The sequence below is a fragment of the Haemorhous mexicanus genome, chromosome 1 (assembly GCF_027477595.1).
Source record: "Haemorhous mexicanus isolate bHaeMex1 chromosome 1, bHaeMex1.pri, whole genome shotgun sequence".
NCBI lineage: Eukaryota > Metazoa > Chordata > Aves > Passeriformes > Fringillidae > Haemorhous > Haemorhous mexicanus.
The window spans coordinates 70,552,803-70,580,612 of record NC_082341.1 but is presented as its reverse complement, the minus strand read 5'-3'; the positions used below and the strand labels follow the sequence as shown (position 1 = coordinate 70,580,612).

At 39.4% G+C, this 27,810-nt stretch overlaps 1 protein-coding gene across 2 annotated transcripts; it reads right to left on the bottom strand.

Annotated features, from left to right (window-relative positions):
• Positions 1-1,114: 1,114 nt before the first annotated feature.
• Positions 1,115-27,810, bottom strand: ECI2 (enoyl-CoA delta isomerase 2). Of its 2 annotated transcripts, XM_059853301.1 has the most exons (11): positions 27,657-27,790; positions 16,730-16,918; positions 12,886-13,048; positions 11,472-11,570; positions 9,615-9,806; positions 8,731-8,800; positions 7,268-7,370; positions 5,609-5,729; positions 3,473-3,562; positions 2,495-2,638; positions 1,115-1,665 (listed from the first exon to the last, which is right to left on the bottom strand). In XM_059853301.1, the coding sequence occupies exons 3-11, from the start codon at positions 13,006-13,008 to the stop codon at positions 1,510-1,512; spliced, it is 1,098 nt and encodes a 365-aa protein (XP_059709284.1). In that variant the 5' UTR covers positions 13,009-13,048; positions 16,730-16,918; positions 27,657-27,790; the 3' UTR covers positions 1,115-1,509. The 2 variants fall into 2 exon arrangements, with proteins under 2 accessions (XP_059709284.1, XP_059709274.1); XM_059853291.1 differs by lacking the exon at positions 16,730-16,918 and having other exon boundaries at positions 27,657-27,810.

Sequence of the window (27,810 nt, the reverse complement as noted above, 5' to 3'; positions counted from 1 at the left end):
ACACAGCACAGTTGTTATGGGTATTCACTGTAAATTCAGTGTTAGAAACACAAAAGCTGGCTTCATAGTGCAGCCTGAAAATACTGAGTGTATCACTTATAGGCAGTTTTGTGGGGTCTGACAGACTTTGGATTTCTAATTGCTGGTCTCAAATGTGCTTTTAGTCAAACAGGTGTTGTATTAGCAGTAACTATAATGAATGTAATCAATGAATGTTGCAGGTCTAATCAGTGTAAGCTTAGAACACCCTGTTTTCTGAAGCTTGGTGCTGGTATCTAGCCTCTAGTATTCATGTGGTCCATTTGATTATTTACCTGTGCTTCTATACAAACACAGAGGCAGATAGTAGGTGTGTGTATCACTGTGCCAAGCAGGACCCGAATCCTATTGTACATTGCACCCCCAATTAGGAAAATGACCACCATCCAACAGTGATACCTTGGAAGGGAACATTCAGGAACACTTATGGAATTCTCACCATCTAATTATAATACATAAAATTAATAAGTGATTGTATTTCAGAAGAAATTATCCAAAGTTGCTGCTTTGTTGTATGGAGTAAATAGAAATTAAGAGATTCATCAGACTTCATTGTTCTTAATACCAGACACCTATAAAATGTGCATAAATTACTAAAGATGCTAATTTGAAACAAACATTTCACAAACATAAAAGTTAGGGACTTTCTAAGTGATCTGAGACACTGGTTTAACTTTTCCAAAAGTTAACCAAAACCACACAGGAGTTCCATTCCCTAAAAGTAATGTTGATTTATTCTTATTACTTACAGAGAGCAGTGGTTTATCTCCCATTGCTGTAAGAGGTTTGCTGGCATCTACTGATCAAGGCATCCCAGTTTCTGCTGTTTCATCCATCAACGGGCTGCATTTTCCCATGAGGAAAGTGAACATATCACACTTTCCCACAGAAAAGGAGTCATATGAAACAACTAATGGAAAAATACATTGGGGATTAGACCCACAAAGCTCAAAACAAACAGCTTTTGAGTTGAATGTGATTGATTTTTTGTAAGATTATTACATTAACAGGGCTCCCAGGAACTATTTGCCCTCTCACTCAGGATGTTTCACAGAAAAAATAAGACTCACCACAATGGTAATTAAATATTTCTATTTATTTTTTCATTAATACAGTATTTCCTTTCCCCCAGACAAATAAAAAGAATCATTCATAAGATATTTATTGAAGAGCTATCAAAACAGAGTGCTATAGAATCTCTTGCTTCCTTTAGAAGACAACCTGCTTTAGTATTATTCAGAAACATCACTGATGCCTACAGAATAATGAACCTTTTTTCCCAACCTAAACATCCATAATGGATCCAAGGCACATAACAGTATATTAATTTTGGGAACCAGGTCTGACCTAGTACTTAGAACAGATATACCACATGAAAAGGTGTAAGAATTACTACTTGAAGAGGAAGTTTATTCATGATAAGGGCAGATTAGGCTACTGCCAGATGGTGAATTACTCTACTGGTGAAGGTCAGAGTTTTGATTTCTTCTGGAAGAAGCTGACAATAGCATTTACACATTCATCAGACAACCACCTCTCTGTCAGCACTTCACACTCTCTGCTGTTGACTGCATGGAGCTTCTCCTTTTCCATACTTCGTAACAGCTGCTTGGACACTGCCAAGGACTGGAGGAGAAAGAGAGGAACATGAGGAAGGTAAGTTTTCTTTTCTATACTTTAATACTTCAGGAAATAATACAAAACCCACACTGGAATCCTAACCCTAATCCTAAATGCATTAACATCAGATCTCTTAGCTTTTAGTCAACCTTTTTGCTGGAAATATTTACTGCATTTAATTCCCCAGACTGCTAATAAGGTGGAGAAGGCTCATAGGAAGCAAACCAGCAGTTTGCTCATAAGTGCTCATAATCAGAGTAGATGGGCAAAAGAAACAAAACCCATTGAACTGTCTGCAGTGTCAAATGCCACTCACATTACCAGCAGCTGGCACAGCTGTCTCCTCCTGTCCAAGGAAACACAAGACCACCATGACTTCAGTAGTCTTGTAAATCCTAAACTAGGGAGCAGGAACACTGAGTTCAGCAAAAATTAAAGCCACTCAGTGTCATCTTGAGTACCCAGAGTGCACACACTATAACAATATTGCAGAACCAGTGGTAAGATTCTTAAATATAAAATATTGCCAAAATAAAAACCTAAAAGAAGCTACCTAAGGCACTCACAGAGGCACTGCACAGGTGAATTAATCAGTTAATTTGTAAAGCTTTTCAGCCACTTCATCTCTGTGGACAGTGCACTGTCTTAGATGCAGACAGAGTAGAAGAGAAGGATCTGATTCCCAGCAGCAGAGGGACAGATCTGTGCTTGAAGGAAAATATATTGAGCCTCATTATTTCGATTAAGGATGAAGTGAAACCAAGTGACAGGAGAGGTTTGGCAGGATTGGGAATGCTACAGGCTTATAAGGTGGAGAAAAATTAAAAATACTGACATTTTTGGGGAGGCTTGCATAAGCTTCTAATCTTGCCCAAACTTCCTTCTGAAAACTGCTGTCAGGGAAGACTTCAGTCACAAGTCCCTGGGCACAGGCTTCTGCTGCAGTCAGCTTTTTATTGAAAAGCAACATTTCACTTGCCTATATAAAAAAAAAAAAAGTGTGATTCAACAAGACACAAGACTTGAGTTATCTGACAGGGAAGCTGCATGCTTCTACATCACATTCATTTTACTCTCTTGCTTGCTAATATCTGCCCTCTGAAAAGAACACAGAATAGATGATGATTATTATTGTAATTACTAAGGAACCTCCAGATACTGTCTACTTCAAAGGCCCTGCTAGAGCAGGCCTTACTCAGTCCCATCATCCAGGCCATAAGGAAGAGGTTCAGCAAGTTTCACACTCAGACTCAACCCCTGGGCTTCACCACTAGGGACTGGCCTACAGCTTCTGCTGTTCACTAGGACTGTACATGTCTTTGAGCAGAGCTCCAAGGTTGCAATCTGGAATTACCTCATCATAAATGTGTTTGTTCACTTTTGCAGTGACTCCAAGATTACTAGAACATGTACTGGCAGGCTGTGTCTCACTGAACAGACTACTCTTGGTACTTGGATGTCAATGAAGCACTTGCTCTGCTCTTTATAGATTTAAACCCTGCTCAAAAAAATACATTATATTAATGCATTAAATATAAGATAAGTATTTAAAACTACCCAGATTTTTTTTCTGAGGGATATCAAAAGAAGTAAAAAGGATTTATACTGTTTAAAAAAAAAATTGATTTTGTTGTCCCTTCATTTTTCAGGTTTTTTTCCATTTTTTTTTATTTGTACTATAAATTAGTTTCCATATTTCCAGAATAGACAGAGAAATTAAGAGTATGGACAGAAGACCACACTTGCTGTCATGGTCATAGGATACCAACACACAAAGGTCAGATGATAGCACAGGCTGTGCAGACATTCTTACCTTGGCTAAGCCCATAATTTTTGGAAACAGGTAAGAGGAACATCCTTCTGGGCTCTGCCCAAGTTGACTAAATGGGCTGTGAAACGTAGCCTGGAAAAAAAAAAGAGAAGAAAATAAAGAAAACCTTAGATCAAAGCATGGAATTCAAATACTAGGACTTCATTTTCATTTTAAATCTTCTACTGAGACAGAGTTCACCAAACACACCTGAACTATTGCCATAATAGCCTTCAAATACCATCTGGTAACATTGCTTCATCCTCTCAATGCACCCCAGAGCCAACTTTGTGTAACTCCATTTCCACATCCAAAAACCCTATTGATGAAGCTACATTAATTGAATACAGCACTTAGAGAAACTAATGTGTAGGTGCAAAATCTTTACAGAAAGGATGTTCATGCACATTTGCCTTAAATATGTTATTAAATACATATTCCAAATAACTTAGGAGGCAAAAAGCATTTTTGCCTTCTGAAGGTACACCAAGTTTATTCTTCTCCTGAAAAATTCAAGTCACTGAATCTTTTTTCACCAAATGTTAAGCATATCTAAAAAGAGCCTGTGCCAGAAATGCAAGGAGTCATACAAAATAATACCATAATTGCACATTAGAACTGAACAGTGAACAATCTTAGAACAGAGAACAATCAGCTTTGAGAAGGCTTCAAAAAACTTGAAGGTAATAGGAAAATTGTCATGAAGGATAATCTAAGTGAAAGGCTAGGTTAGATCCTACAGAAATCCTCCAAGAACTGTTACCAAGGGTTCAAGCAAAAGCTGTCCCAGTGCTGGTAGGAAGGTACTAGCAGACTATAAATAATGAGCTTGCCATGGACTTTAAACACAAATATATAGAAAGTGAAAACTATGTCAGAGATTTAGAAAAAACCACAAGGCAAAAATAAGATGCATTTATCAATGATTATACATACAAAGTAAAAGGAAGTTCAAGTATGAAATTCAAGCCATTCAAGAAAGAAGGATAATGTTAATAGGACAAGACATTTCATGTGTATTTGGATTAAACTTCAACTAAATCTATACTAACTCATGGCTATAAGGAGATGATATGCTCAGGGCAAGTGACTTGACTTCCAAATAGTGTTGATAAAATTGAGAGGTATGAGTAAGAAGATACTACTGCTGGACAAGTTAAAGTTTGTTGGGAATACCTTGGTATGTAGCCTGTGATACACAATGGGGAAAACTGATTTACTGGCAACTTTGCAGTAAGGGATCCAGGTGTTAGATCAGCTCACAAGTAAGTAAATCAAATAACACAGTGAGATGTCAAATCAGAAATACAGCCTGCAGAATGCGGAGAAGTTCTTCTGCTCCGTTTCACGTCAGTAAGACACAAGTTGGACTGATGTGTCCAGCTTGTACCACTATACTTAAACAGACTCAGAGCAATTGGAAGGAGTCCTGAGGAATGTGAGTGCAGGCCACGTGAGGAAAAGCTGAACAAATGGCAGCTGTTCAGCTCAAAAAAAGGAAAAGACTGAGCAGGTAAACCTGAGATATGTCTAATAGGCTAAGGACACTGATGGCTAAGGTTATTCCAAGGGAGGATGAATATAGACTGTTCTTTTAAACTGAGAAACAAGGAAAAATAGGTTCACCATGTAGCAAAAAAAGATCATATGAGAGGGGTGAAAGAGGGAGAAGCCAACATTTTTCTAGTAAAAAAAAGAGATCTATGGGCCATAATTGACTGAATAAATCATACACATTACACAAGCATATGTCAGGAGTGACACAGTGATCTGTAATTAATTACTTCAGCCAGTGACTGAACTTCCAGTCCACAGTAAACTTTTGCTCCCCCTATCAAACCTAAAAGGGGCCTTACAAACATCATTTCACATCAGCTTAGAAGAGGGGCTCTTAGAAAAGAGTCTCTAAGCTGGAGTCAGTAACTTGATAAGCAAAACTACAGCACGGGAAATTCCATGCATGTTAACTACTGGCTGATGCACCCCTGTCCTGGTTATTAATATAGGTAGGTGTTCCTTGATTTGATATACAAAGCCTTTAGACTTTTCTGAAGTGTTCTTTTCTTTCAGATTACCCCAAATCAAATAGTATTTAATAGAGAAAGGACTGTCTTGGGATAGGCCATGCAATGTACTTACCCTGTCAGAAGCATAGACAAGGTCACACAAACCAAGGACTGTTACACAGATTCCAATAGCTGGGCCGTTTACCACTGCAATCAGTGGTTTAGGAAAATCGATAAAATGACCCACAAAGTCTCTAGAGAGAAGGGAAAACAGAAGATGCAACATGTAAGAGACACACCTCAAGTTTTTCATCCAATATAAACAAATTGCAAAACATGTAATTAGACACTGCATAACAAAACCCATGAGCTAGACGGAAATATGTAATGTAGGGGGTTTGGGCCTTTCAGAAATTAATTCTGACAAAATAAGAACTATTTGAAACAGCTGCATTTCCTTAACAACTAAGAATCAGACATGTACATGTCAGCAGAGCTTTTCTAGTACCTGCGATCAAGTTATGGGAGTGTTTCCCTCTTCAGCTACAGTTGCTGAATACTGACAAGAGCCCTCCGCCTACACATCCATCCCAACTCCACCCGTGGGACAGCAAATCCCTTCACAGACTCTCATCTGTAGAGAAGCCCCAACAGGCACCAACACTGTGATGCTACCTCATCACAGAATTCCCTAGAGCTCTTCTGCTGAGAAACAGCATTTTGTTTCATCTGACAGCTGCTTCTCCATCCAAGAGGTGCAAAATGCATCCTCAAAATAAAACATTTTCCAAAAGAGTTGTAAGAACTCCATTTCTCTGGCATCTCTGTGCATTGGTTGTAGTGAAGCACTGTGGCTGTGTAATAATAACAGCCCAACAAACACAGGCTTCTCACAAGAGCAAGGTTTAAGACCATAAAGCACACAAGACCCTGCATTGTGCTGAACACCCTGCACAATACTGCAGGCTGGAACACTCGCCAAGTACCACTAAGTAACATCTTCACAACAGGCTCACACTCCATCATTATCACTTTGAGGGGCAACTGTGATCCACAAACAGCTCACTAAGTAAAAGCTGCAAAACTGAGTACTTGCAGTTCATCTTTAAAACAAAAACCAAAACTGCTGCTTTTCTGTGTATTTTAGCTTTTTCACCAATTTCAAGTGCCTAAGGAAACAGTCCAATTTGCAAGCATCTCTCAGATACAATTATCACATACAGAAGTAAAAGAGAAGACAGAATGTGCTTAAGTAAGGGAAAAAAGAAGCAGACCCTTACGTGAGTTGATATCCCTGATCTACTTGGCCTTAGAAAATAAATTCATTTAACAGGTAAATTAAAACTTAAAGGCAGAACCAAGATCCCAGAATTACTGGGCAAATTTGAACAAGCTCACTACACCTGTCTCTGTTCAAAGAAGTCTGCCAGAGAAGGTATTTTGGCATTTCCTGCTAGTGTAGACACTGCTACAAAAAACCCCACAATTTTTCCATATACAGTTAAAACAATTTTTTGTCATTATACTTGTATGCACTTTGGGGACTAAACAAGGAAATCAAGTCTTTAGCATCACTGCACTTAAAAAGACTTCTAATATTAATCTATTTATTTCATGCAATTAATACCACTTTCTCCCACAGGATCTTTGTGTTTATGCACGTGGTGAGCCCTTAGACACAGTCACCTAAATAGATGAATCTGGGTCTTTGCTGCTGTTTTCTAACAATGCCTGCAAATTACATTTTTCCCATTACAGTAACTTATGTACATATGAAACTGAGATGTTCTACTTGAGTAATACTGCTCCATCTTTTGCCATCTTCTCCATTTCACCAGGCTGGACATTAGCGAAATTATTCAGATCATTTCCACTACTGTAGTAGTCTCCATTTCCTGCAGAGAACACATAGGAGTAAATGCACCAACGGTTTCTGAGTAGGAAAGAGAAGAGAAGCTTTCATTTATCTCATTTACAAAAGAATTTCATCCTGAGTGTCTAATAACATTAAGTAATTAGAGGGATTTTCTCAAAATATACACAATATCTTAAAGGACATCTAGGGTTTAAACATATGTTTTGACTGTCAATTTGTTGAAAACAACAATCAGTAAAAGCCAAAGAATGCTAGCTATGAAATATTTGATGGGGAAAATTAATTTTTTTTTTCTGTAACTGCCAGAGGGCAAAAATATTTTATTTCTTTCCCTGCACACTTCCTTAGAGATGTTTTCTGTCAATTTTCAACCATTCAAACAATTAGATGCAATAAACTTTTTTTTTAAATAGGACAATGGAAATGTAAGTTGATGCATCTCCCTTCACCCACCTTCAAACTGATGAAGAAATCAAAAGGAGACAGAATCATCTATTTAATATATGGTAGATTTTCACATTTTTATAATCTATTTAGAAAAAGGCACAGCAGTATAAGGATAAGACTGACAGCACTGCATTAACATCACTATAGTAGAAGATGAATTGTTCAGTAAGAAACAGATAACCTGGTATTCAATGACTAAGTCAATTTGAGGCACCAGCAAAAAAGCAAGAAGCATTTAAAAGCCGACTACTGCATGACTCAATTGCCTAAATCACCCTATGTTCCATGAGGACATTCACAGGATGGGACCTACTTTACACTGCAGTGCTTTTATTCACTGTGTGAAAGGAACAGCAAGGTTTTGCAGAGGTGTTTGCTGTTGACTCACAGCTATATAATGTGTTAGACTTTCCAGCTTCAGCTGTGTGAATCGCCTTTCTTCTCTTGTAAGGGCTGTGCTGCACAGTCATTGCTACAGAAAGGAGATCCAGCATCCTGGAATGGGAACCAGGTCTTGGTAAAGCAGACCGTGGAGAAGAATTTGAAAGCAATAACCTCAGAGTAAACAGGATCAAGCCCAAATTCACCTTGAATTCACACTACTTAGCTACCAGCCAAAACTCAAGTTTTGGCTAATTTCCTTAAAAGACACTTCTCTGCAATGAGGATGGGCCAGACAGGCAGCAACTCAAAAGTAATAAAGCCTTTAGGAGTATTCCATATCCATCTTCTCAGGTGAGAAAGATGTTTTGATGTAACAGCAAGTTTGCTTGAGAATTTAAAACACCAGCTTAAGGAAAATTTGCCAAAACACTTTGGAAAACCTTTGGTTGTTAACAGAGGAAAGGATTTCCTCACTTAATTTTACCTTAGTCTAAACACAGGTAGGTATTTCATGTCAGTACTATACCTTGGTCTAACGTAAAACATACCAGTAATAACTGCTATGGTGGAATCATTTTTTCCAGCTTCTTCAAGTGCTTTGATAATTTCTCTGTACATCTGCATAAAAGGAAAATCAACAAAGTACAAATGTGATGCTGCAAAAGAACATAAAAATGAGACTGACACTGACAACAAGGAACTCTAGAGATAGACTAGCTATGATCCTTTTAACTACTGAAAAATTTGTCATGCACAGAAAGTTTGGTATTACATGTGAAGTACTTCAGACCACAAAGACACACGCTTGCAATACTGAAAACTTGTGGTGCAAATCTAAAGGACAAAATAAAGTCCTTTGGAAAAACAAGCACTGATGTGAAAGAGCTAATTTCAATACAGCAATTTAAGGGGACAAAAAGACATACTAAAGAATCAGCAGCAGTGGGGTGAAGACCCTGGTCTTGTATTTCTGCAGCTGTGAACCAGGATGATTGTGATGCTTCCAACAGGATGGACTTAGTAATGAAGATAACTGTGGGAAACAGAAGATCACCTACACATACGTGCAGCAGTACTGAGTCAAAGGCTCCACAAATGCTTTCTTGTACTCAACATGGCAGTCAAATCTTGCATCCAAAACACAGGCCAGGCTTCCCGCAGCTTGCTATTTTAATTTACTCTGGACCATAATTGTATATCAAGTTTGAAAGAACTCAAGAGACACAGAAAAGCCTAATCTGTAAAATTTTAGCTGAATGACTTCATTTTGTACTGGATATTTATTCCTTTATTTGTTGTTGGATCCCTCACAAAGGTCAGATCACCATGCTTCAGTCAGCTCTGTTGAACCTGTAGTAAGGACCCTTTAAAGATTAAAGTAGCTCCTTCAGAAAGGACAAAATCATTAATCCTCACAAGTTCATTTTTTTACCTGATGGTTGATGGCATTTTTCCTATCAGGTCGGTTAAACATTATCTTTGTGATATTGTTTTTGGTAGTAACTATTAATGTTTCATAGCCTTCGTGTCTGCCCTCTTCTGGAGAAGCCTCTTTCTTCTGGCGAGTAGATTCTGCAGAGACCAGACTTGAGACAAGTTCAGCATATTTCTGTCTGGCATCATCCTGCAACAAAAGAAAAGAAATTTAAAAATAAGGTAGGGAAAAAAAAGGAGAAAAAAAAAGAAAAATACTTTTAAAAGTAAGAAGAAAATAACACACACAAGATTATGAAAAGGGACAATTGAAATCAGTTACAATACTAATAAAATGGGTACCTGGGTGGAGGGGGAGGTGACTGCTTCAGGACAAAAGAAAATTAAAATCTCCATTATAACATATTCCAATTGGGGCAGAGGAGGGGAACATGTTGTATTTGACCACTGCAGAAAATGCTTTAAGTCACCTTAAAGGCAGTAGCAATAGATTCACAAAATGAAAATGCATAGATGCTGAGATGATGACATTTATTTTGCTGGAAGAGTGCTCCATCCAGGATTAAGATTACCAAAGAGACCTTTGTCATATTCCTAGCATTTAAACATTTCTATGGATCCCTTGTTTCTGCTTTCCAGTCAGACATTTCTCCAACAAGTTTTTATTTTGGAATATGTGTTGCTGAAAATAAGATCACTGAAATGGATCTTATGGCCTTTTAAAACTGCTTGAAGACAATAGTTTTCATTTAGCACTAACACACAGAAGCCTAAAGAATCCTGTCTCCCTATTTCTAAAGTAAGCAGTAATTTAGAATTTTAAGTACTTGGTTGTTAAAACTTTTTGGCTTGAAAGGATAACATACTTTGAACAGTTCTATAATCCATAATGAGCAGCACATGAAATTGTCTATCCACTCTAACTTGAGGAGCCAATTCTTTTCCTTAAGTATTTCTTGACTACTCCTAAAAGCTGCAGGGCCATCTCAAAAATAACCCTAAAACCCCAAACTAAACAAAGATCAAAATGCACCCCAAAAAACCCAAAGCAGAACAGTATTTTATATTCATGAGATTACGCAACCATATTTTCTTTTTCTAAAAAAAAGAAAAATACAAAACCTGTCCTCTGTATTAAAGAATCCTTTTGATTGAGCTCAGCAACTACTACTAAACAGCAGGCCTAATGCAGCACTGACACAGATGATTTGAAAAGCTTGTTTCCTTCATTTAATAGCAGCTGAGGAAACCATGGCCTCTCTATGCAGACTTACCAAAGCCTGCAAGAAAAAGGAATGCTTATCTATCTCTGCATCTTTATTCTCCCTGCTTGCTTCACTTGACTTCTCTAAAGGTTATGAAATTTACTAAAAATATCAAGATATACTGAGAAAGAAAGAATGAAGAGAGGCTCTCAATATACCAATTTTTTCTAGTCTTTTAGTCAACAGCATAAGAGACTGACTTTTTAAAATGGCAAAGTTATGAATATGCTGAATTCAGAGATTTGTGTTTTGTTGTAAGAACCGAGAAGCTCAATCCATCTTTCTTAAAGAGCAGAGCAGAATGCACCATAATGCAAAAACCACTATTCTCATTGGAAGTCACCCCCTAAGATCTCTTACACAGATACAAGCTGGCAGTAATAATGTAGAACTAGGCTTACACACTAAAAAAAAATCTCCAAACAGTGAAGCAGTGAAGTGATAGAGGAATACAGCAGGAAACATTTTGATAGCTGAAGCAGAGATGCTCAACTAGCATGTAATATTTTTACTCATCAGCCACTCACTTAAGGACCCGGCACTTCAAGGTAATCTACAAAGTATCTAAGTGAAATTATGGGTTTTGTCACCTGAGACAAATTGCCAAGAGAGTTCCACGCGTCCCATTTGGCTTTCTTGACGAAGTCCAGCATACCTGGTTTTGGAGCATTGCAGGGACCTTCAGTAGCCTGAAAAGAGAGAGAAATAGACTTATTTAAACCTTTGATTAAAGTTCAGATGATTTGGTAGAAAATATGATGACTGTTCTGAGTACTTATCTGATCAGAATACAGAATTCAACTCTGAGAGAGAAGGAATACTGGTTGGACAATTTTCTGACAATTCACACACTGTGAGGTTTTTCAGTGTCTGCTATTTCTAATATTGTACTGGGCTTCTACAAGCACCTAGCCAATGTGAGAGACTGCTTTCCAAAATCCCCATGCATCTTAAGTTCTCCTGCTGCAAAAACTGTGAAAATTTTATACTTATAAAGAATGTTAAAGACTTGTTACCTGTGTGAAGAGACCTTTGAATAGGAACTATTAATTTGGATCTTACTTCAAAGTTTGCCCTGCTATGAGCAAGGGCATTGGACCAGCTGAACTGCAAGAGTCTGAGCTATCCTGAAGTATTCTATGATCACTTTTCCTGAAGACAAATAAACTATTGGAAAGAAATATTTCAAGTGTGAGGCAGGAAAAAGAGAGAGAGAGGGAAGGGAGGGAAGGGAAGAAGGAAGGGAAGGAAGGAAAAAACAAAAACATTTATGAGCTCACTATTATTAATCAATAAAGCTACCTAGAACATCAGCTGTCTTTAAGGTTTTTTAAATTACTTCCTGATTGCCTTCCTCAACATAAGCCACAGCCTGTACTGACCCTGCAGTCAATCCTGATCCACAAATACTTCACAAAATAGCAATACAAGCCCTGCTATGGGCATAAAGTTATTTCTGCAAAGGTCTCCTTTCATGCTGTGGCAAAGAATAACCTTCACTCAAACTGTAGAGGAACAGTTCCTTGAGTTAAAAATAAACAAACAAAAAGCCCCAAACAAAACCTACAATGGACCAGACTAAAAAAAAGAGAAAAAAACTCCAGAAATGAACTTTCAAATGTCAACACCATTATATTACAGGCCCAGATGACTGTAGATACAAGAACTTTATGAGGAAGCATTCAGCCTACTCTTTTTTTCTGGCATAAGCCATTTTCCAAAGCTGAATCAATATTACTATATGGAAGGCATCACAAAATGGATGTAATTTTGCTCTATTTCTTTGGATAAAGGCTCTACTGAAAGCATGAAAAACCAGGTTTGGTTTCCCTCAGAATTTAGGTATTAAGGGGCTGGCATTTCAGGAACACAATTTGAGCACATAAAATGAAGAGCCTGTTAACACACAATATATACAGCCAGTATTTCAAATAAATTTTACAGGCCCATCCCCTCAGGTTATAAATGCTCCTTACCAAACAAAGTAAGTCAAGTCATGCCTACCTGTTTAAACAGGGCATAGAGTTTCAACTTAATTTCATTCCCAGGATCCTTCTTCAAAAGCTTCAGCTGTTCTTGAGCCTTCTGGAAGTCCTTCTGGCTGACCTGCATGGTGGCTGCAGTCATGTGCAGGTGAATGGCTGGAACGCAAACAGCTTGTGCTGGCCTGGGAGTAAGTGGGGAAAAAAAATCTCATTACTTGATTTTTGTGAAAGACTAGAGGAGAAACAAATACACTGCTTTTTAAGACATTTAAAGTAAATGTGAAACATTACATACAACACTAATCCAAACAACAACAAGAAGAAAGGTATTAAAAGTCACAAGAAAATTGCTTTAGAAGTTTGCTTTTGCTGTGATATAATTAGCCTTTGGAAATTATTAATTTTTATTAATTATTTAAATCTCATTCCCTTGTACTCAACACCTTGAATAATACATTCAGTTCTGGGCCCTTCACTACAAGACAGACATTTTGGTGCTGAAATGTGTCCAAAGAAGGGAACAAAGCTGGTGAAGGGTCTGGGGCACAAATCCTGTGAGAAGCAACTGAGGGAGCTGGGGTTTTTTAGCCTGGAGGAAAGGATGCTCAGAGGGACCTTTTCACTCTCTACAACTGCCTGAAAGGAGGCTGTAGCTGGGTGGGGGTCAATCTCTTCTCACAAGTAACAGCTGACAGGATGAGCGGGAACAGCTTCAAGTTGCACCAGTGGAAGTTTAGATTGGCTAAGAAAATCCTCCTAATATCCAGATGGGTGGTCAGGCATTGGAAGAGGCTGCCCAGGAAAGTGTTGGAGCCACCATGCCAGGAGGTATTTAAAAGATGTGTCTATGTGGCATCTGGTGACATGGTTTAGTGGTGGACTTAGCAGTACTGGGTTAATGGACTTGATGATCTCAAAGGCCCTTTCCAACCTAAATGGTTCTGTGATTAGCAGCTTCATACATCCATTAATTAAGATGACTATGCAGTCTGTCTGCTCTTCGTGATCTTTTCAAGTGTGTGTGCTTCTAGCTGGAAACATTTGAATTTGAAAGTCTGGTTCTCCTTTCAGGGCAGCACAAGTGAAGACTAATTTCAATATGTACTTTGGAAAAGGCCTGTTAAGTAAACCAGCTTGAGAAAAAGAAAGGCAGTCAAAATATTCTGGGAGAACAACTTCCCACCAGAAAAAGGCAGTTCCATCAAAACCTCCCCCAAAAGTAGCAAACCTAACACAATTCTCTAATACTTTGTAAAAGCAGGTTTACTTCAGTAAAGTTTGGAGTCAAAAGCCAAGAAGTCTTACAATTTTGTTTTATTTCAAGAGGGCAAAAGCATGCTGTCACTATTTTTAAAATGCTTGCAGTTTATGTATGAACCTTTCTTCTCTATTCTAGTAAAAAAGATAAAAGGCCCAACTTTCCCTATTCTAACTTACAGACACAGCTGTCATGTTAGAACATCCTATAAGATAGATTTTATAATCAGTCTCATTTAAAAATTAATGAGTATCTCAAACGGAGACTGACAGAATGCTTAATCAATTGAATGTTAATATTTCAGTTACAGGACAATCAGTTAAAAATCATGGAAATGCTGCCTTTTTATACACACCTAATGAGAATTTAAAAGATGTTTTACTGCCTGCCTCAAAAATATCCTCATTGTTCTTATTTCTTAAGGAAAATTTATTTTCTGCTGAAAGCCTAAAAGTTTCAGGTAGGACGTGTGAAGAATGTGAACTGTTCCCCAATAATTTTATTTCTCTTTAATTTTATGTAGCTAGATGATGTCTTGTAAGAATATTTGTAAGACCTACTGTTTTTATGTCCTATTTCAGCCCTTCTTTGTTAATAAAAATCAAAGTTCTGATATTTTGGCGATACCAAGTTTAAATGACAGACATGGAAAGAATATTTTTTCTTATACCAGAATTTCTTTCAAAGTGAAAATTTCAAAATTTGCTTCAAAACCTTATGCCAGTAGCAAAAAACCTATCTGAATAATACAAAAATGGAACAGGCTATCAGAAAAGGCTGCAAGAACAGATTAAGCTGATCAGATGTAAGCTTTTATTAAGATAGCAGTGCACCCAGACAAACACAGGGTAAACAACTCTCACTGTAACCAATATTCAAGCTGGTGTGTTCAGAAGACTGTCAGAGTTTAACAAGTTCATCCCTTAAATAGTCAGGAGGTTATTTATCCAACTTGTGGACTCTGTTTCCAGCATCAAAAATATACCTTCAACAGGAAGAAGTGCACCTAAATGGATACAGATACAAGATTTTTAACACTGCATCTCTTTCATTAGTCTGTCCTGGAGTCCCAGAACATGACACGTTCAGTTCTTATTCCCAAACGTGTTTTTAAAGCCACGTTAACAGGAAGGAGAAATGAGAGTGCTGGAAGAGTAGTTGTTTGGTTTGGCTTTCTTTTCCTTCAATTTTGCTGGTCATCTTTGGAATTACTGGAATGCTACTGTCCCCAAGATGATCTGTGTATCTGCTACAAATCTTCTCGTCAGTCTAGGAAGTGACTGAGATAGATCCCATGTTTAACAATGGAGATTTGGGTTTACACCATGTTTCACAATCTGGATTTCACTCCAGCCTGGCTATGGTCAGTATCATAAAAAGGCTTTAAAATTCTCTTTTATATACAATTTGATAATGATCATAAATTAACAAACGTTGAGCAGCTAGGGAGAGGAGGATGCCATAGCAGCTGGTCTGAAGGTATGAACACACATATTTATGGTTAAGGTTGGTTTGCTTTTCTTTGCAGTTAGCAGGTCACAGTTACTTACTCCTTATTAAGGATGCAAAGTAGAGAAGTTAGAAGATGATAAGAAAAGAATTAGGTGAATCAAAAAAGTTTGGCTGGGGAAAAGTGGAATGATTTTTCAGTAAGTCCAGGCTCAGAGGAACTTTGCTGTTTGGTTATATTCACTTTTTGCTTCTTAGTTAAATGTTTGGGTAAAATAGTTATCTATCCACTTCAAATACTTCATCTTTCATTCTTCTCTTCCTCCTTACCTACTGATTTGTAATAGAAAATCGTGCAACCTAGGTGTTTATTAAAGTCTGTTTATAAGAAAAGACCGTTTATCTTTCATTCTTCCTTGCTGCTTGTAGCTCAGTTCTCTGCAGGACATTGATGATTCACCCCATTCCTTCTGCATTCTGATCTCTACAGATATTGCCTACACATAAGAGGTGCTCATCAATTCTCAACACGCTAAGGCTAAGCTGATTACTATGATTTCTCTATAAAATAACAACAAAGGATGAAAACACAAAGGAAAAATAAATTTATTTCACAATTAATTAATCTCAGGCAGGGCTTCATTCTTCAGAGGCACACACAAACATCAGTAAGAAAACCCCTCAATCCCAAATAGATCACACAAAATGAGGAGATGACTCGACACCTCTCACCATGCACAGCAGCACTGCCACCTCTGGCACTGCACAGCAGTGCCATGCCACAGTCCCAAGGACAGAGGAACAGGACAGGCTGCTGCAGTACAGCATGCAACAGCTTGCTCTCTCCATCTGCTGCTCCTTTGCTGTGACACGAAGTCCTTCCTAGTCACTCACTGAGCAAATCTATGCCCCACTTCAGCAGCCACACAAGACTTTGTGGAAACTATGCAAGGCAGGCACAGAGCCTGGAACCTGACACACAGGCTTTAATCCAAGCAGTAAAAGAAGCCTACGAAAGGCAACCAAAAACCCCTCTGTATTTCTCTTTCTCATCTACTCACTGCAACAAAGTGAAATAATGTCCTTCACAGTTTCCTGTTTATTGCCCTGCACCAAGTGCCTAGTTAGCTGCCACTGCCCCACTGGTACAAATTACCTTCTCTGTAGAGGCACCCACAGAAGAGTGGTGAGGGCTGGGCAACCTCCCCCAGCTGGGTAAAAAGCCAGCTCCCACAGACAGACAGAAGCAAGATGAATCACAACTTGGCAGTGCAGTCAGAGTCCATGACAAACGCCTGTGCTCTCCTGCAAGACCAGTCACTGGGGACTTCGAAAGTTGTACACTCTGAAAAAAGAAATAAATCCTGGGCATCACTGTCTGAACCTGAAACATTCAGGTTGACAACCATTTTGTATTTATTCCCTTGGTTCAGACATCTCTTTGCTGCCATTCAGTCATTCAGGATACCTTGGAGGCTCATCATTCATCCTATTCACTCTACCTGCTCACATAAATGTCCCTTATCACAATAAACATCCAAATGTCTCTTAAATGTAGGATTGTAATTACACTGAAAGTAATTTCTCACTGTTTATATTATCCACAAAAAGACTGCAAAGCCTGTTAAAGGCAGGCCTCTTACTTCTGCTTACTTCTGTCCCTTGCATAAGGACTTTAGAAGAGTTAAAAATGCCAACATTTTGTAAAATACTGACTGCTCACTTTCTAACTTTTAAAGCAACACAGCACTCTCCTCAAAGATTAAATGGAAGTCAAAAGATCTCTTTGCACAGGAAATATCAGACACACTCAGCAAAAGAAAGGGATAGAGATACCTGAAATCTATCTTCCATTTATTTAGTACAAGTTTTCTTTTAAACATTAGTAGATCCTGGGGAAATAAAGCACATAGAAAAGCAGTTAAAAATCCTGTTAGGATTAAAAGCAGCGGGTGGTGCTAGATACACATGGGTTTAAAACTCCTGGCAGAAATAGAAAATGCTCATTTTACATTATTTTAAGTAGCTTTAGGGAGACAAGCAAGAAAAAGAACAGGAAGTGGTGTTAGAAGCAAGAAGCACATTAAACTGTCACTTGGATGAATCCTGCAACACCTTTTGTCCATTATGTGTAAAACTTCAGACCACATGTACAACATCCCTTCTTTGCCATAATTTCAAGGTGCTGTCATTTTTTCCATTACTCTTTCCACACTTTCCTCATGCAGAAGTGAAGGGCATGGCAACCACCCCTTACGATTTCCCTCACAAGTTTTGCAGCATCACAAAGCTGCTAGTGTTCTTTCCATCTCAAGAGAAAATTACATGAAATAATGGTTTGCTGGTGCTGTTTAAAGAGTTATATGGGTTGGCTTTTGTTGTTTTGGTTTTTTTTAGTTATGACACAAAGCAATCAATTCCCAGAAACCTCACGGTGCTCAGTGTTTGGTTTTAACCTAACACAAGCTTCTGATTGCTTGCCTCTCCTGAATCCCTGCAAAGAAGAGATGGCACACGTTTCCCAGCCCAACCCACACCTGATTTGCAGGTACCAGCCAGACCTCCAATTTTTATACAAGGTTCAGGAGCCTAAAACCTATCCCAAGAGTTTCACCAGCAAGTGCTGCTCTTAGAGACTGCTGAGAAGTCACACAGGAGGAGAGCAACCAAATCAGACCTCCTTGCTCTCTGTCCTGCTGTGGGGATGCATCCATCCACAGCAAGGAACTACAGGTGCTCCCTGCCACGGTCACTGGGGCAGTCCTTGTCTGCTGGTGCCTGGACAGTACCACTCCAACCAGTTTCAGGCTTCATTCCCCTTCTTTTAGCATCACTTCTCTCACTTTGATCCTCCCTTAAAATTTTCCTGATTTTTCTCCCTGGAGGGGAATAGGGATCTGGAGATGGAATAGCAACTTCGATCATTAGTTTAGATACATCACAGAACGCAGGAGCAGAGCTGGAGGGAAAGCTTGTCACCACTGGCAATTGTAGCAACTTTTAGGAAATGAGAAGTGAGAGGGGAATAGAAACCTGTATTTAAACTGTAACCATGAGAAAATGAATGAATCAACTGAAAATAATGACCTAAGCCTGACCTGACACATCAACGTCTCTCATTCCCCCACCAAGTCTTCGTAACAGTATCTCTAAAGATTTTTAAAAAGAAAGTTTAATTACCAAATAATCATGACAATGAGCAAAACATTAGCAGTACCACGCTTCCTTGGTAACCAAGAAAATATTTATCATTTTCCATATTCACTTGCAGTATTCTCTGCACACAGTAAATTTAAAGTTGTACTCCACTTTATTTTGCTGACAAGAGGAAGCTATTGTCTATGCTGTTAACATAAAAATGATTAGAAAATTTTAATCTGCAGGTTCCCCAAGTTATCATTCATCATGCCATTGATTATATTCTACTGAAATCAAACAGATAATAATGTAACATTAAGGACTCATAAATTTTTTACATAGTCCAAGCACTTATACAGCAATATAAGAGCTCTTCCCATATTGCTTAAAGTGGAGAGGGCTCATTTCTTCCACATCTCTTCAGTTACGCTCCTCCTAAAAGCTACCTATACCCGAGCTGGAAAAAAGAAGAGAAATCTGAAAATGCTAAAGCAAAATGAGCATCCTGTGGCATATTTGGAACACTCTTTGCTCCTTTGCTGTTGGAAAAGTAAAGGAGAGATATGGAGAGTGTAGATGGTACATCTACAGATAAATTCTGGGTAGTTTCTTCTGGCTATAGAAGAAAGGCAAACCTTTCTTTCTTTATGCCATCTTATTACAGGCTGTTCCCAAAGAAATTCATATCACCTAACTATACACACTTCTCACCATATACTCTTTTCAGATTGTTTTTGTTTTCTTTTCTTGCTATTGAATTACTTTATCATGTGTGCCTATCAAATCAACAATGCCTGCTGCTGCTGTTAGGCTTCCAGCTGCAAAGCACCCTTCCTTTAAGTTCTACAGACAGATTTTCTTACAAACAGGAGTTGTGTATAATGTTAAAAAAAAAACCTCAGCTTGACAATTTTTACACTAATAAAGGCAAATTCCTTCAGGCTTTTATTTCTAGGTCTGTCCTTTCAAGTTTCTTCTCTTATACTGGGAAATAAACAGTAGAAGGGAGGTGGTGAGCGAGTGGCTGCATGGTACTCCAGTTGGGGTTAAACCACAACAGTCCTTTTGGAAATCCAATGTGGGGCACAAAGGGTTGAGGTAACAACAGATCTGACCATAGCATGTTAGAACAAATTTGTTAAAAGCATTTAATAAATTAGCATAATAGTTGCTGGTTACAATGCTATTCCGTTTGCTCAGAGTTCTTGCACGTGTGCTCACAGTCCCTGATCCATCCACGGGGTCTTATCAGCATCCAAGTTATTCTCTAGAAATCAATGCATTTGGTTCACTTGGGGAAATACCAAATTTTATTAACCATGGCAACACCATGAAGGAGTTGATGACTCAGTAGACAGAACTCCAGCCTTCCTAAAAAATCCCCAAGATGTAAAGAATCAACTATTCCTTCCTGTTCCATTAGCATAACCCCAGACAGTACCCCACTATACTGCAGCATGGAGTAACTAAAATTTATTGCTATTAGGCAATAAGAATGTTTCATATTTCCAATGTACCTTACTAGTAGAAAACATCAGTTCAAATACTCTATAAACAATTTACTTACTGCTACTTTAACAAACAGAAAGAAATGGAAGCCAAATTATTTTCCCCTTTACATTAGAACGTTTCAAGAGTTGTTCTAAACACAAGTTTGGTGTATAAATCCTTATCAGCTTTTATTATTTTACACTCCTACACTGTTTTGACATATAAAAACTAGAATATAATTATGTGTCTGTTGGCAAATTGAAGTGCTGAATCACTGTTGTTTAGTGCAAGTGGCTCAGCTGTGCTCGATAGTTTCTTTCTCAATATTAAAGAATAGCAAAGAATGAAGGCTCTAAATTACCATTCACTGAGATATGAAGTGATCTGATCTTTGTGCTCTATACATGCACAGTTTTGTTTTGGTTTATTTTATTTATGCTCTCATCACAGCTGCTGGGAGGGACACTAGGGTCATCTCCGGAAATCTCCACAAGAACTCTCTTTCCAGCAGACTTAAGTTGACTGGACATGATGAATGACTAAATTATGAGAGAACCTCCTGTATATGCTCAGTCCATGTAAGACATCTCTAAAAGCAGGAAGATTTACAGACAGAAACACACTTCAAAGTTTAAAATAAGAACGTTAGCAGAAAAAACTTAGAGCTGCAATACTTATACATGTGACATTTGCTGAGAATCACTGAGAGTTTATTGCAGCATTTGGAGAGCAGCAAACTCAAATACATTCCTTACACATTTTATCCAAGGTGACTTAATAAAAAGTTATGAATAAATACTCAAAATCAATGGAGAAAGGAAAATGCCATTTTGATTTGGCTTGCAGGGACAAATCTTGTTGGCTGTATGGAGAGCAAGAAAATGTATACTTTAATAGCTTATGGCCAACAGAGGTAGGTTTCTTGACAAGGATACAATCAGCTCCTGCAGCTTCCACCCACATCAGAACACCCACTGACACTCCTCACAGTGCAGCTGTATCAGTGAAAGGAAACAAAAATTTTGTCTGAGGCTTACTTTCTCTCCTGAACCCATGACACCTAGACACAATAAGGGTGGACAAAAAGAATACTGAACAAAACAGTAACAAAGCCAAAGGCTTATCCTGCCCAAATCTAGATCTCTTTCAGACAGCTTAGAATTAAACACTTTAGGTCTAAACACAAAGTAGCACACTGCTCTTGGTTTTGTCAGTATTTCCAGCACCCACAATCAAACAGACCAACAGGCTGTCTTTAAAGACCTGAGGCAATTTATTCAACAAAATTCTGATAATCTGAAATGAAAATTACATACATACCAAGAGACTTCATGTCATGTCTTACTAAGACAGCGTAAAAAGCTTAAATTATAGCATTTAGAAGGCTGCACCTAAAGCAGCAGCTCCCAAGAAAGAGGTCTGAGGATTGTGTTGAATTGTGCCAGTTCTAAGTGGGAATGCAACACAGGCGGAGTAAAACTGGCTTCTGCTATCATTGTAGAGATCATGAAGAATTATTGATCTGGGAAAGAGGTGGACAACCCATATAATTTGAAGTTCTTCCTCTGAATAAAAGTGTGTTTCATCTGGCATTGTACTGGCAATTAAGAAAATCAACACAAACCCAAACAGATTCTTTTGTTTCAGAAACAGGCTGACTATACTGACATGTTCGAAGCAGTAAGAATTTTACAAGTATGTGTATGTATCACGGTATGAAATGACAGCATATTTGAAATTTAAAATTTACCCTGGTTTAATGGTTCTAAGGACCAAATTATTCAAGAATTTTTGGCCATTCTATAAGCTACATACCTCTACACCAAACCTTAAACCAGAAAAAATATTATCAGAACACCTTACCAGAAAAACGTAAGCCACTGTTTTGGAGGGCCAAAGAATCAGCAAAGAATCCATACAACACAATATTTCTAATCCTCAAGAAATAGTTTTTATTCATAATTAGGAGAGGAATCTTTTCTACTCAACACTGCTGAGGCCACACTGGGATTACTACATCCAGTCCTGAGTTCCATAGTACCAGAGACATCGTCATACTGGAGAGAGACCAGAGAACCACAAAGACGAAGCATCTCACAGATGGAGAGAGTCCTAGAGAACTGGGATTGTTCAGAAAGCTCTGTTCCACGACAATCCATCCTCAGGATTTCCAAACACCTTGACTTGATATTAGCTATGAACTGTGAAATCCAGCTCAACTACATACAGCTTGCTGCTCTGGATTACATTTTGTTGATTTTAACTGCTGTGTGTATTTCCATTCAAAACAGTTTAGGAGTGTGCTTACATAAAGACAGAAGTTTACTAAGACACTGTTCTGGAAAACTATCCAATCATCTCACCACTACCTTTTGTCTTTTAAGTTGTATTGGTAAAGCACCATGAGCAAACAAGATGTAATAACTCCTGCAATAAACATGAGTATTTGCAGAGAAAGACTCCCATTACGAGATTTAGTTGTTCATTTTGTTGTTCATTCCTTTGACTAGTTAAGCCCAATATTCAAAACACAGCAGATTCGTTTATTCCAGTGACTATGCTTCAGAATCCCAGCCCTTAAAGAAAAAGAGAAATTCAATATCCATCGATGGTATGAAGAACCTTTCTGAAAGACTCTGAACGTTACCTTAAAAATGTTAGGGGAAGCTCATTTCACCAGTATTTTGCAAAAACTTACTGCAAAAGTCAAATGGCACAAGGTTTCAAGAAAGGAAAGAAGGTGGTTTCTTTCATATATAAAACAAACAAAAAAAAATTACTACTTGAAAGGTAAGAAAAGTATGATGAGCTCTCTAAACTTCCTATTGACTTGCACCAAGACAGAGGAGACCAAGCTTAGGGGAAAACAGGTTAAAAATCAAGGCAGGTATGTGCTCTGCTTGCTTTTCTGGTGGCCAGGCAAGGGTCTGTGGCCCACCAACTATAACTACAGACCAGACCTACCAAAAAGAAGCTTGCAAAGGTAAGCATGGTTGTCTTGAGCAGGAGGAGCAGAGCAGAGTACCTGAGCATGACAGAATCCAGCACAAGTCAAGGAGGCTGATAAATGGAAATCTGTCACAGAAAAAAATGTTGGTTGATTGGGAATAGCAAAGAGCTGAGCAAGGCACACGAGTGCAGCCTGAAATACAGCACCAAGAGGCACAGCTTCAGAGAGTCAGAAACCAAAATGCAAGAGCCTGTGTAAGACAGCATCAAGGAGTAAAAACCATACTCCACGGGGCTTTCCTGGTGTAGGATCAGGGTCTGTGTTTTGTGGCTAAGACACAACCCTTGTATGTGGACGCATTTCCCATGTCAGTGAGCCAGGATGCATTCCCATTCAACTGCCAGTGAGTGGGGAAGTCAGCAGGCAGATGTTCAGGAGGATGCAGGACATCTGCTGCCCACACTTCACTGAGATCAGGAGGGAAACAAGACCCAATTCACATCTGGGGAAAAGTTTCAGGCATAAAAGCAACTTCTACTGCCAGCACCAGAGGTTTTGGTACAGACCCGCAGGAGACTCAGGAGTGTTTGCAAACGGGGCTTTTAAGGATATAGCCTGACTCATTACTTGACAGCAACACAACAAAAATCCAGTCTTCCTCCTTGTAAAGGGAATTGGATTAGGGATGTCAGCAGACAGTAGGAAAGAAAAGGAAAGCTGCTACAATACAGAAATAGGGCCTGGTGGGGGGGAAGTGGGTGAAGAAGCAATAGTGCCCTTTTTGCTCAGCCAGTATGAGAATATCAGAACAAAGCTCCTAAAATTTGTATGTCCATACCCAACCACAACTATCTGAATAGGATTGACAGAAAGGACTAGACATTTCCCACCAGGGATACAAGGCAGACTCTCTCTGAGGTCAATTAGGTCTTCATGGCCAAACCTGGAAAAAAGAAACAGAAAAGAAAAGGGGACCAGACTTACTGGTCACCTCAAGGATGGTAGTAGCCTCAAAGAGGTTTTCCACAAGGCAAGGCTTACATGTCCTCTGGGTGTGCTGGCATCCACAATTCTCCTCAAACTCAGGAAACTTTATTGCATGTCTGTAGCAGTGGAAAAATGTATTTACACGCTCCTCACATATTAAAAAGAAGCAAAGAAAAACCTGTGATGCAGGTGATACATCATTTACAGCAATCAAGAAGCCTTTTCAGGGAATGGCCTGGAATACTGAACTGCTTCTAAGAAGGAGGCCCCTGAGTGCAATCATTTGATGAAACAAGAAATAATCTCAGCTGCAAGAGATCAGTTCTTTCTCTGCCCTCAGTGGAAGTTCCTTATAAAAGCACAGTTTCATGGCAAAGCAAAGCCCCTGAGCCCTAAAGACCCAGGACTTTACATCTCACTGGCTTAGTGGGAAGAAAGGCAGAAAAGAGCCATAGCTCTTTTTTTTGGGTCTGTAAGTCTGCAGTCAGAGAGAGGTAAAGGAAAAGATGGAAGGGTTATAATCTCCTGCTTTGCCATAAACCTATTAAAGGGTGCTTGAAAAAAACAACTGCACTACCAAGTAAACAGTATGCAATTCAGGGAGCAGGATCAATAAACTCCCAGGCAGAAGTACAAGAAGGCTGCAGAGACTGAATAAGAACTGTTGTGCATTGTGCTGGAACACCTGAGCTCCTGCCATGTGGGTGGGCTGTAAACATCCAGATGTTTTGTCATAGGTGATAAGTGGATGCCAAGAAGAGATTTGGAATGCTGCTCAAGAGACAGATGGAAGTGAACTTGAACTCTTAAGACTGCTGCCTCCCAAGCTGAAAACCAGCTAGTGTAGTGGAGATTTATTGAGAGCAGGAAGCATTCCAGGCCCAGGGAGAGACCAACAAGGCTACAGAAGCAAGGAGAAGCCAACAGGGTAGGAGAAAATTAATTGGCTTTCAATTCACTTTACTTAAAGACCAGCATTTAATAGTGCTCCTATGAAAAAGGTATTTCTGAGAAATAAAAGAACAGTTCATGGGAAATTGGTCTTTGACAAGATCTGACCTCCTTTAAAGTTGCTGAAACACTAAGGAACACACTAGGAAGTCTGGGTGTGACTATGTTACTGTCTGGGTTTGACCAGGAGAGTGCTCTTGGATAAAGTCTCTGCACTACTGCCAACTCCACTCCCCCAGGTTGTGCTTGGCACATACAAGTCAGATCCCTTCTAAACTACATAAAACTGGGAGATGTCCCCCAGCCACTGACAGGCATTCAGTGCTGGGATTGCACTACAACTAGCCCAAAGGAAACCCCCAAAACAACGACAGCACAGATGGAGGTTTCCCAGCAGAAAGCATTTGGCAGCCACGGGTCTGTCTAAGTGCAGATATGGCTTCACAGCAGTGGTGCTGTGGGGCCCCCAACCTCAAAGATCTGAGAGCAAAGACTGTCAAATGCATACAGCCCTAGTAAGACTCTTCTGAATGTGCATCTGTGTCAGCATCCCCCCTCCTCAGATGAATTTCAACTTGAAATATTATATATTGTAAGAGGGCAGCACAAGAGCCTGTGGAACCCACATTTCCATGTCTGAAAGAATTATGAACGTCTTGCTCTTTGAAAAACAAACAAACCAAAATAAAGTAAGAGCAATGCCTACATTTTGCCTTTATATTTGTACAAGTCTTTCTCTTTCAGTGTTCCAAGGATATGAGTCTTTTTTCCAAGTTTAGACTGCAAAAAATGCTTCCTAAAATTACTTGCACAGCAATGATGCCAGTGTCTTTGATAAAATTCTGCTTGTATACTGCTAAGACAGAAAATAAGGCTCACCTTTCTGGTGCGCCAGCATTAGAAAAATTGCAGTATTTTTCTTTATTATATCTGATTAAATCCTAAAAACATGAGCCCATATTAATACCGATTTATGAACTGCTGTCTCATATAGAATCTTGCCATTTCAAATACATCTGACTCCACCAGCCTAATGACGATCAGCAGGCCAGTCTTTTACGTGTTTTCCCAATTTAGAACTGCTCTCCCTCACTTTCATTGTAACAACTTAGCTACATAAAATTAATATTATTTAGCTGAGAAAGCTTGCCTAGAGTTCTTTTTTTGAAATGAGGGTAGAAGTCACACAATTCTCTTTGTTTCTCCCTCTGTCTTAGAATGTTCACGTACTTACTTCAAGTAAGTTGTTACAAAGCTTTGGGTGACAAATATTACAATTAAATGCATAAATGTCTTACAGTCTTCTGGCTAAGATGTGCTCATGCCTAACAGACACACTTGGATAATTGAGTAAAAGCATTTCATTTATGAAACTGTGCATTCTAACAGTCAAATCTGAATGAGTTACAAATCAGAGTATCACACATCTTTAAATCTATTGGTATGACAATGTCTGCTTCACTACTCTATTTAGGAACTTGTTTACAAAGTATACTTAACACACCTTGCTTTTTCTTGAGCATTAAGCTATTTTTGATTGGAAGAGGAAATTCTATGAATTGGCATACTTTGCGATTCTTATTCATACAGAAGCAACTTTATAAGCAACATATACAAGCAACTTCACAGTGGAATTTCCAATATAGCCATTTTCAATAAAAATGTATATCACACAATTCCAAGTGTAATTGCAACTCAAGCCATCCCTTCTGCTTTCCACTGCCCAGCTACCTCTGAAGGTGCACAGCTGCTGCAGTGCACGCTCCTGTAAGTGACACTTGGAAACAGCTTAAAGGCAATATGAAATAAATAAAGGTGTAGAAGATACTGTGTGATTATCTGGAAAGCCAGAACAGTCTTAGCAAGGAGCCCTAGTTAGTGGGACACACAATTAAGCTTGGTTTTATCAAGGCCAGGCTGGATGTGGGTCTCAGTAACCTGGTCCAGTGGAAGGCGTCCCTGTCCCTGGCAGGACAGTTGGAATTAGATTAACTTTAATGTCCCTTTTAACAGAAACCATTTATAATTACATGATCTACAGGACTGATAAAATAAAATATAGAAAACAAGAAAAGGCCCAAACACACACACACTCTTTTAACATTTCAGTACGGTTTTGGATACCTCACCCCCAGCCTAACCAACAATTTTTCTGGTGGTGAAATATTCGCCTCAGGAAGGCATCAAACACAGGTTTCCCGCTCCCACGCTGTGGTCAAACACTTAAAGGTGTTTAGCACGGCCGGAGAGGTCCCCCAACTTTAGCAGAAAGCGATTTCCCCCGTTTTTGGGATGAGAGCGGGGCCCGGCCCGGTGCACTACCGCCGGGGCCATCCCGCCCGGTTCATGCGGCGGCACGGGCAGGGCAGCACCGCTCTGCCCGCCGAGCGCCGGCGCTGCCCAGCCCCGGCACCGACACCCCCGGCACGGACACCCCCGGCACGGACACCCCCGGCACGGACACCCCCGGCACGGACACCCCCGGCACGGACACTCCCGGGCCCGCCGCTGCCGGCCCGCCCCGTGAGGGGCCCCGCCGGGCAGACCGGCAGCGATCGGCACCCACCTTGTCCCGCAGGGCAGCCGCCAACACAGCCTCCGGACAAAGGTCAGGGCCGTGGACGCCATAACCAGGGGAAATGAAGGCGGGAGGAGAGGAGACGGCAAACCCCGCCCCGGGCATGGATCGCCGCCTCCATGGCCGCGGCGAGGGCGGCCTG

Bases quoted from the DNA above. Each gene is read 5' to 3' on its own strand.
- ECI2 (XM_059853291.1), bottom strand. From the start codon at position 27,718: ATGGCGTCCACGGCCCTGACCTTTGTCCGGAGGCTGTGTTGGCGGCTG. The intron at 13,049-27,656 runs GTGGGTGCCGAT...ACTTACTCCCAG, and splicing joins CGGCTGCCCTGCGGGACAAG to GCCAGCACAAGCTGTTTGCG. The intron at 3,563-5,608 runs GTAAGTACATTG...TTTTTTTTCCAG, and splicing joins TTGTCTATGCTTCTGACAGG to GCTACGTTTCACAGCCCATT.